This window comes from Erpetoichthys calabaricus, chromosome 2 (assembly GCF_900747795.2).
Source record: "Erpetoichthys calabaricus chromosome 2, fErpCal1.3, whole genome shotgun sequence".
NCBI lineage: Eukaryota > Metazoa > Chordata > Cladistia > Polypteriformes > Polypteridae > Erpetoichthys > Erpetoichthys calabaricus.
Window position 1 is genome coordinate 348,187,424 of NC_041395.2, and position 10,765 is coordinate 348,198,188.

Here is a 10,765-nt window from a genome sequence, read left to right on the forward strand (position 1 = left end):
TTGGTCAGCCTAGATCAAGAAAAAGCCTTCGACCGGGTGTCTCACGAGTTCATGATCGGGGCTCTGCGAGGTCTCGGAAAGGGTGACACGTTCTGTTCGTACATCAGCCTGATGTACTGAGACATCTCCAGCACGGTGCTGGTGAACGACTGGAAAACTGACCCCTTCCCGGTCCTGTCTGGGGTCAGACAAGGCTGCCCTCTCTCCCCTCTTCTGTTTGTCTGTTGCATAGAGCTTCTGGCGGAATGGATCAGAGGAAGACCGGAGAACAGATGGATCACCGCACCGGGACCGGACAGACGAGAGATTAGATGCTCCCTCTACATGGACAACGTCACGGTGATCTGCGCGGAGATCGATGACGGCGCTTGTGGAGATCTGCGAAGACTTTGGACGAGCTTCGGGGGCTAAGGTCAACTGCAGGAAGTCAGAGGCGATGCTCCTCGGGGAATGGCACCTGACGCCCTCCGCCCCCCTCCCCTTCACCATCAGACGGGACTCCATCAAGATCCTGGGCAGCTGGTTCGGCGGAGAGGGAGCGGCCCTGAAGACGTGGGACGAGAGACTGGCCAAAGTCAGGCAGAAGATCTGGCTGTGGAGCCTCAGGGACCTCACTGTGGAAGGCAAAGCGCTGGTGCTGCGGAACGAGATCCTCCCGGTCCTGCAGTACGCGGCCCAGGCATGGCTACCCCTCGCCACTGTCTGCAGAGCCATCACCAGAGCAGTCTTCCACTTCATCTGGGGCTCCAAGATGGACAGAGTCAAGCGGGCAGTCATGTACAAGGAACCCCGAAAGGGTGGGAAAGGCATCCCTGACATCCCCACCCTGCTCAGGGCCTTCTTTGCCTGCAACTGCATCCGCAGGACACTGACGGAGTACAGCAGTGGATCATCTGGAAACTCCATGTCCCGCTCCTTCCTCCTGCCAGTCTGGAAGAGGCTCGGCTGGGACAAGTGGGACAGCTCCTACCCTTACAACTGGGACACTCCATGGTTCTACACGATGTCGTCCTCTTCGTAAGGGAACACGGACTTCAGGGAGTCAAGCCGGACCTGTGGAAACCGAAGACCATCTACAAGCTCATCAGAGCCAAAGACACAACGGAGACTATCGGAACCCTACCATCCGCGACAGCCACGGTGGTCTGGGAGAACATAGCCTCCAAGGAACTGACAAACAGGCACAGGGACCTGGCGTGGATGGCCGTGCGGGGGGGACTGCCTCTCCGGTTGTTCATGCACGCCAGGAATCTGTGCAGGTACAGACATTGTCCGTGGTGCATCCTGCGGGAAGAAGACGCACTGCACCTCTTCTGGGAATGCCCAGAGGCACAGTCACTCCTTGACGCCCTAGAAGAGGAATTGGAAGAGTCGGTACCCAGAGACAATCTTTCGCACCATTCAGTGCTCTATGGACTTTTCCCGGGTACCCACTCTCTGGAAGCCACCGAGAAGGCATGGCGTCTCATGTGCTGCGTGAAGGACGCTCTATGGGTTGCCAGGAACCGCCTTGTCCTCAGGAGGGAAAGGATGACAATCCAGGACTGCTGCAGATACATCCGCAGCCTCCTCAGAGACTATTCTATCCTGGACTCCTTGAAGAACTGAGGATATGCAAAGGCACCTCTCCCTCCAAGAGGTTATTAATGTGACTTTTGTTTTACTGCAGCCATTGGCAAAGCCCCCTCCTTGAGGACGGGGACCAAGTCGGGACTGCAATAACTTGTAAAGCGTAATAGAATGTGGAACAGTATATTGAATGTAGGGAATAACCAAAGGTTATCATGGCTTGTAAGACTGTAAACTTTTTTTTGGTTTTTTGTTCATATATATGAGCAATGTATATGTAAATAAGGTGTAGTAGGAATGGAGTAGTGTAAGACTGTATCAGACTATAGCTGAATACAGTCGCTTCTATTTGAATTAGTAGACAGTTATAGATTGTAATTGTACTAGATTGTGTTTTATACAGTATATATCACCCAAACATATATGTAAATAAAGTATATTTTTTCAAAAAAAAAAAAAATGTGACACGTCAAGAAGACAAAAACAACTGAAGTGGTTACAAAACTTAACTTTAACAGAATCAGTTTAAATGAAAAATAAACTTTCAACATAAAGAATAAAAATACGCGTCCATGACAGTTTCATGTTTAAGAGAGTCACACTTCCCGTTGCCTTAGACTTGAATGTTTTGTGACAAATTCTGTTTTGTGCACAGATGCGTTCCCACATTTTCCAGACCTTTTTGGTGTTCCAATTGCATTTCATCCAAAAATTCCACACGGCCAGAAGAAGGTCTGCCAGATCATCTGCCCACTCCTGCACACAGGCTCTCAAAATGGCTCCATGTTCAGCATCTCTACATAGCACACCACACACCCACCATTAAATGTAGAGGGGCTTCACGTGAGAAAATGAAAGCTTGTCTGCGTCACACTGCAATTAAAACAAAAGGCCGAGCTGCGATACTGACGATGGTGATGGCACCGGGCCGGCCTTGGGCTGGACAAAGCCACTAGCACACACATTGGTCAGACTGGCAGAGCAGTGCCTTTAACTGAAAGCCAGAATGACTTCAACGGGTGGGACATGCCGCTCAGCAGAGCGTCTTTGTTACTTTTACCGTCGTTTTGTGCACATGATGGCTCAGCCACACGTGACCACAGCTTCTGGTAATGCAAACAGGCCCTCGGCACCAGGTCCTTACCTGCAGCCCCACGTTGTCTGCTTGTCCGTCTTTCACGATCTGCGAGATGAACAGGCCACAATTAAACTCCAGACCCCCTCGAACACTCAGGCCCAGGCCGTCGGGATGACTTCTGTCCAGGCGCACCTCCTTCAACTTCCTGGAAAATCACAAGGGGACCCAGCATTAACATCGACCATCACGAGTGTCCACGTCACCAGTTGTCACGAGCAAACCCCGAGGAATTTGCTTTAAAAAGGTTCGGGAATTTCGGTGAACTCAGTGAAAAGTCTGTGGTTGAGTTTGGAGTGGATTTAAGTTTGGAGTGGGTTTAGGTGTCCCTGAGGGCTACGGAAGAGTCTGCCAACTATGCTGGAATGATTATTGTGGCCAAAAGAGAGGCAGCAGTCGTAACCATCATGACTTCCTGAGTTAAAATAATACTCGAGTCCTTTAGCTCTCTCTGTGTCTCCTGAGCTCCTATTACAGCGACTAAGTAACACTCACAGAGCCTGAGATGCAGGAGGTCAGCGTTATATCCTTGGGGGGCTGTCGCCATCACTACATGATCTGTGTTACTGAGTGAGGAGCGTCACATGGCCAGTCCAGCAGTGAAGGTGAAGACGTACAAAGAATCTCTGCAGAACGATGAAGAATCCACCTTAAAAAGGGAGAAGTGTCTGTGTGTCTGTCCAGGTGCTGTGTATCTGTCATTCCAAGGGATGGCACATCACAAACATTTTCATTAATAAACAGCATTCCATTTGTCATTCCAACAGATGGTGTTTCATAAATATTAACACTGCATTCACAAATCACACACAAAATGGCATATAACAGAGACATTTGCATTGTAATTGTCATTCCAACTAATGGTGCATCGCAAACATGTGTAGTAATGCATTGTGATTTGCCAAATGATGGTGATCCACCATCTGTTGGAATGACAAATACAATGCATTTAATTACTACACTGCTACTGTCTTTCCAAAAGTTGGCACACCACAAACATTTTTATTAATACATTTCATTTCATTTGTCATTCCAACAGGTGTTGTGTCACAAATATTAACACTGTGTTTATGAACCCCATATGAAATGGCGTATAAGAGATATGCATTGTAATTGTCATTCCAACTGATGGCACATCATAAACATTTGTAGTAATGCATATGACTACAAATGACTGTGATGTGCCATCTGTTGGAATGACAAATACAAAGCATTCTATGACTACACTATTACTGTCGTTCTAACTGATGGCGCATTACAAACATTTGTAGTAATGCATTGTGGTCTGCCAAATGATTGTGATGTGCCATCTGTTGGAATGACAAATGCACTGCATTTTATTACTACACTACTACTGTCTTTCCAAAAGATGGCACACCACAAACATTTTTATTAATACATTTCATTTCATTTGTCATTCCAACAGATGGTGTATCACAAATGCTAACACTACGTTTACGAATCCCATAAGAAATGACATATAGCACACATGAATTGTAATTGTCATTAGAACTGAAAGTGCATCACAAACATTTGTAGTAATGCATTGTGATTCGACAAATGATGGCATTGCGCCATCTGTTGGAATGACAAATGCAATGAATTTAATTATTACACTACTACTGCCTTTCCACAAGATGGTGCACCACAAACATTTTTATTAATACATTTCATTCCATTTGTCATTCCAACAGGTGTTGTGTCACAAATATTAACACTGCATTTACAAGTCCCATATGAAATGGCGTATAAGAGATATGCATTGTAATTGTCATTCCAACTGGTGGTGCATCACAAACATTTGTGGTAATGCATTATATGACTACAAATGACTGCGATGCACCATCTGTTGGAATCACAAATGCAATACATTCTATTACGACACACACTACAAAATACTTTCCAATTCATGGTGCACTGCCAACAATAATGCCGAGGTCTACATTGATGAGATTTCAGCCCAGCTTAGATGGGGGAGCACAGCAAGTTTTCATACTAGGTGTGCTGAATCTAAATTTGAGCCATGATTAAGTGATGCCACTTTGGCCCTTAAACAAGCATGTAGGAGAGCGGAGCATAAATGGCATAAAGATAAAGTTCAAAAGATCTTTAGGGATTGCTTGGTAAAGTACCAGAATGGTATCCAGGATGCTAGAACAAAGTCCAACATTATTATTAATAATTATTATCGACCTGGAATTTTGTCAATACAGAGTTGTGCCCAGCCAGAATGCGATTATTGTGGAAGGACCAGGGGAAAAGGGCATTACCTCCCCAGGGTCGCTAGGTGGCAGTCTTCCTGGGTTGCTGTAGTGCCACAGATTCCCGCAATGCTTCATGGGAGTTGGAGTTCGGGACAGTCCTATTGGGTTCCAGGGGTGCCGCCAGGGCAGGGCTGCAGGGGCTGTGAAGCTCTACTTTGTTGCACTTTGATTTTTTGCTGTGTGGTCTGCTCCATTTTATTTTAAAACACACTGAAGACGAAGATAAGAAGATTCTTAAACCTGCCAAGCCAAACTTACCTGGAACGCTTTGGAATGAGCTGATCGTATTCTACTTGATGCTTCAGGGGGATCAGAGGTCGAATGGCGTCAAACAGAGGCAAACGGTTTGGCTCATTAATGACCAGCTTGAGGTCGCCCACCAGAACAGGAAGGTCCATCGACCTGTGGGGTGAAAAGAATACAACTGGGTTTTAAAATGGTGCCTTCCTCGTTGGGCAGCTCAAAGCACTTCTGCGACTTCTAGAACATCAAGAGGCCAGAATTACTGATGTAACCTTCTCCATGTTGCTCATAATGCACTTCTAGCAGCATGAATTACAATCACATTAAGCTCTTGGTTGGAATGAAAATCAGGAACCTTAGTGCGTCCCCAGGGTTAAAAAAATTATGAAATTAAAACACAAAGGAGTGACAACACAAGCACTGAGAAGAACTGTCACCAGCACGTCACTGGAGGGCAGCAGCTCAGCACTGGTCACCTATCGATCTCTCGTATGTGTGTTCTCCACAACTAAATGAGGTAAATAACATTTTAAAAAGATCATTTTTGGAAGGATGAATCCTTTAATCCAGTGAAGTGCGTGGGTCATAAAACTCAAGGCCTGGAAACAAGAATCCACATCAGTGGAGTCCTTCACTGTTCCTCAGTCCATGTCAATCCCAGAGTAGCTGCTGCGGTGGCCTCTTCCTGCTGCCTTGTCCTGGCACTGCCAGCCAGATGTGCTTCATATTCCCAGGGTAAGGGAGCAGGACCCATCCTGGCAGGGACACCCATTGGTCCCTCATACCAACTATGATTATAAACAACAGCAACTCACGACCCACCGGTGGCAGCCTGTGACCCAATGGTGAAGATACGCTGCAGTAGAACAAAGGGGCCATATGGGTGCTGCTGACAATGTCGGTCAAATGACAGACTTGCTGGAAAACACGCCACACAAACAAATATGTGGACAGATGTGTGCAGTGTAAGGACCAGCACTGTCCGCTATGAGATGGATGTAGTCCATGGGGTCACAAACCGCAACTCGATGATCTCAGACAAGAGCAAGATGGAGATCAACACGTGCATCGCAAAGGCAACTACAGCCCAACTCAAAGAAAGCAACGGCAAGCCCACCGAGAACATCAAAGTCCAGGCGCACATTCGCCTGCCTGCGACTTGGACAAGGATCACAAAACCTCCGCTCATCTCCTTCTACATTCCTTCCTCAATGGGCTTTGTGACAGCTCCACCGTGACTTCCTAAAGGCCGGTTTATACTTGACGTTTAGAACGCGTACGCACACACATCATGGCTGCCATGCGTCCGCAGCGTGTCCTCTGAGAACATCCTCAGAAACGAAGGCCGGGTTTATACTTCATGCGACGCGACATTTTGCTGCGCAAGCGTTGTACTGTTTATACTTGTGTGCGTACTTTATGTAAATCTGGAAGATTCCACCAGGTGGCAGTGCGAGATGTCATCACGGTGAGAGCAGGTATGGCTTCGCTGTGTCGTGAATTGTGTGGAACATCCAGCAAATTCCAAGGACACCTCGACACAATATCTCTGAAAAGGAAGGATGTTTAATGTTTACATCCATCAATCCAGGGATGCGCCCATTTCTGCAAACAATGGATGGGGCATCAGCTCATTGCAAGGCGAACACAAGTATACCAATACATTAGCGTCATTCTAGTGTCACCAGATCCTCAAACCTTCATGTCTTTGGGAGCCCACTGTGGAACCCCACCAGGAAAACTGCAGGCAGGGAGCACCAGGGACAGGACTCGCTTACTGTGCCACCCTCGATGTGTAATTATTAACAGTATTCATTATTTAAACCAACGTAACGACTTATCTGTCATGACGTGACATCAGAGTCTCTGTTTATCGTCCACATGTGACTGAGAGCAAGCGGCTCTGTGCCTCCATGTTTGATGAGCGATGTGGTCAGTCAGCCAGCCAGTCCTTGTCCAACCCGCTATATCCTAACGCAGGGTCACAGGGGTCTGCTGAAGCCAATCCCAGCCAACACAGGGCGCAAGGCAGGAATAGACCCCGGGCAGGGTGCCAACCCACCGCAGGGCACACACTAGGGACAATTTAGGCTCGCCAATGCACCTAACCTGCATGTCTTTGGACTGTGGGAGGAAACCCACGCAGACACGTGGAGAACATACAAACTCCACGCAGGTTTCCTAACTGCGCCACCGTGCCCTTTTATATCCAAGCGTCGCATATTCCCCATCGTAATGACACAATACATTTTAAAGGTCTCACGTACCATCACACCACCTGCCGTCACAACAACATCATAATGTACGGCAGCGCATTTGAGCCACAGAGGAAAAAATTAAGGACACGGTGAAAAGGTGTATGTTGCGATTAAAGTGGAAATTTTGGCGTCAATCTCGAAGTTTCCATTTTAATCTCGTCGTTTATTTTGTCATTAAAGTCGACCGTCGTGAACGTCATCTTAAAACCGACCCAGTTGATAATCGCTGCCTGCTTCTGGGGCTTCCTCCTAAACTGACAGCAACAGCGGCAGGCAGTGATCGCCACACAGAAGACATTACGTTTATGATATTCCAGCTCTAAGCGCCCTGAGCATGGGAAAGGCGCTATATAAATAAAGTGTAGTATTATTATTATTATTTAGAATCCTTAGATTTATACTTGATATCACTTCCATGACTGCGGTGGGCTGGCACCCTTCCCGGGGTTTGTTTCCTGCCTTGCGCCCAGTGCTGACTGGGATTGGCTCCAGCAGACCCCCGTGACCCTGTAGTTAGGATATAGTGGATTGGATAATGGATGGAGGGATGGATCGCTTCCATGATGAAATGCATTAAAGTATGTATGTTACATTTTACAGATAAATCATTCACTTCATTTAAATAATGAACACTGTTAATAATGGCACATATGGGGGTGGCACCGCTGCCTCACAGTAGGGTGTCCCGTCCCTGCAGTTTGCAGTTTTCCTGGTGGGTTTCCTCCCAAAGACATGAAGGTTTGAGGATTTGGTGACACTAAAATGTCGCTAGTGTGTGGGTGCGTGTGCTTATATTCACCTTGCCATGAGCTGATGCCCCGTCCAGGGATTGTTTCAGCCTCGTGCCCGATGCACGCTGGAATGGGCGCATCCCTGGATTGCTGGATTTAATTATTAAACGTCCATCCTTTCCAGAGTTATTGTGTCCAGGTGTCCTCAGAATGTAATCGATGTTTCAGGCACAACACCGTGAAGCCGTACTTGCTCTCACTGTGATGATATCTCACACTGCCACCTGGTGGAATCTTCCAGATTTACGTAAAGTACACGCGTGAGTATAAACAGTAAAACACGTGCGCAACAAAATGTCTCGTCACGTGAAGTATAAACCCGGCCTCAGGCGTATGTTGAGACAGTGCAGTCTTTGAGAGGACAGACCCCAACTACTCCAGGGGCCAAACGGCGGGATTGAGTGAGCAACCCCTAATTGTAGGGAAATAGTCAAAGGTAAACGAAATTAATTCGAGACCACCTCATGTCAAGCTCAAGGTCATTTATTCAGGTGTGAGGGGACACTGTGACGCCAGGCTTTGAACCCAGGACATTGACAGTCAGGGATGGAGGACCGAGTGGCCAATGAGGACACACAACACAGCAAGGCAGGAGCAGAAGTGCAAACCGTGCAGCGCAGTCGCTCTTATCAAACAACCCCAAGATAAAAATGGCACCCATGGTGGCGGTTAAAGGTCCCGATAATGAAAGAATCCACTAACAGGTTACAAACAAAACACGGTCAGCATCCACACGCTCAAACAATGACAAGTCGCGGTGCAGTGGCCCTCTGAAACTGACGTCACCTTCTGTGACCTGCTCAGCAAGAGGAGACCTTCACCAGCAGACCTCATAAACGGCCCGAGGACCCTCTGAGCCCTGCTGTGACCCCAAGCCCACTCTGAATGGTTGGTTGCTGCTGTAGGAGAGACAGCGGCCTCTCAGGTGGGCCACATCCCGACCGCTCGGCTCCACCATGACTTTCCATCTGCTTTACTTTCAGTCTTCTTTGTTTCATTTCGATTTCCCCGTCGCTCCTGCTCAGGTTCCTCTTCTTCTGGTCTGGGTGGGCCGTGCTAATTTCATTCTTCGGAGTGTCCTTGTGGAACAGCTGACCTTATCAAACCCTTGGCTCACCGTCCACACCAATCACCCCACGGCTGCCCAACCACGCGCACCCACCCAGAGCCCATTTTTAATCAGAATCTGCACACGGCTGCGGACCCCAAATGCGTTTTACCACAGCCTGTCAAGAGAGCCCGAATGTTGTAAGCCTTCAATTATTAAGAAAGTCCGTCATCTTCTTTCCCAGGTTTAAAAAAAAACAGCTGGACAGGTGGGCTGGGGGGGATGAATGGCAGGTGGACCAGCGCGTCACCATCACAGACACATGGAAACTTTCTGCTCCTTCTCCATTTCAGTCCATTCATGTGCCATTGTTACCCAAGTCAGTGGAAACAAAGGCCTCCTGCCAGGGGATAACGGCTGACACAAATGAACACACGATACTGGCCGGACCCCCCAGCACAAAGCTCAAAGTAAAACCCCTTCATTAAATCAAATGAAAAACACATCGCCGTGACGATTACCAAATTCAGATGCAGAGCTGACGGGCCGCCACATGATGGGGGACTCAAACAGTGACAGCTGGTGACCCACATGAGGGGACGTCAAGGCTGAGCTGAAAACACAGACACCAAAATCACAGAAGTGGCTGCACCTGATCAGGTCCGTAATGGACAGGGAAGGGTTAGGGTTAGGGTTAGGGTTAGGGTGGGCCACTCAACGACATCACTGTGCAGGAAAAAAGAAAAGAAATAAATAAAACAAGATACCTGGCTTGGAAAGGAAATCCTTATACGGGGGGGGTAAACATTTCCGTTTTCATAAAACTTACAGCAAATCTCATTTTAGTCACCAACACAGCCCTGCCCTGGAGATGTGACCCCCCAGCACTTTGTCCCTTCCCATTGACGTCTCCTGTACTCGTCTTTAGTTTCTGCGTTTAGTGCCTGCTGAGATTTTCTTTCTCCTCGATTTCTAACATGGTAGCAGATCGTCAGCCCTGCAGTCTCGAACTTGGTTTCAGGAACAAAAACAAAAAAAAAGCCAAAAATTTGGGGGTCTTCATTGCATTGATGTTCAGTACGACCGCGAAGAAAACAAATCGGCGAAGACGCCTGCACGATTGCAGAGCTAATGTCAGAAACGTGCATCTCAATCGACTTGGCCAACTGTTTAACTTTGGGTGTGTGGCACCGAGCAGCTTAGTCGGGACCTTCACCTTCCTGCCTGCTATTTTCTGATTACGGGTATTCTGGGGTCCCCTCATGTCCATGGAGGGTTGACAGATGACACTTTAAAATTCACCAATATAAATCTTGCTTTTATACTCCCAAGCAGTGGATAGGATAACGCAGTCCATGTGCGTGTCTTAATATACTGTACATTATATATATATATATATTCACGGCATTCGTAGTCTGTGTCACAATCTGATTGTATGGGTGGTTACCTACCAGGTA

The 10,765-nt window shown here is 47.5% G+C and overlaps 1 protein-coding gene across 1 annotated transcript in view; it reads right to left on the bottom strand.

The window, feature by feature from the left end:
* Positions 1-10,765, bottom strand: part of ush1c (Usher syndrome 1C) — a 170,714-nt gene that overhangs the window by 134,651 nt on the left and 25,298 nt on the right. The window contains exons 3-4 of the mRNA XM_028796119.2: positions 5,227-5,370; positions 2,714-2,852 (exon numbers count right to left, since the gene is read on the bottom strand). Coding sequence (XP_028651952.1) covers positions 2,714-2,852; positions 5,227-5,370 — 283 coding nt within the window. The remainder of the gene's footprint in view (positions 1-2,713; positions 2,853-5,226; positions 5,371-10,765) is intronic.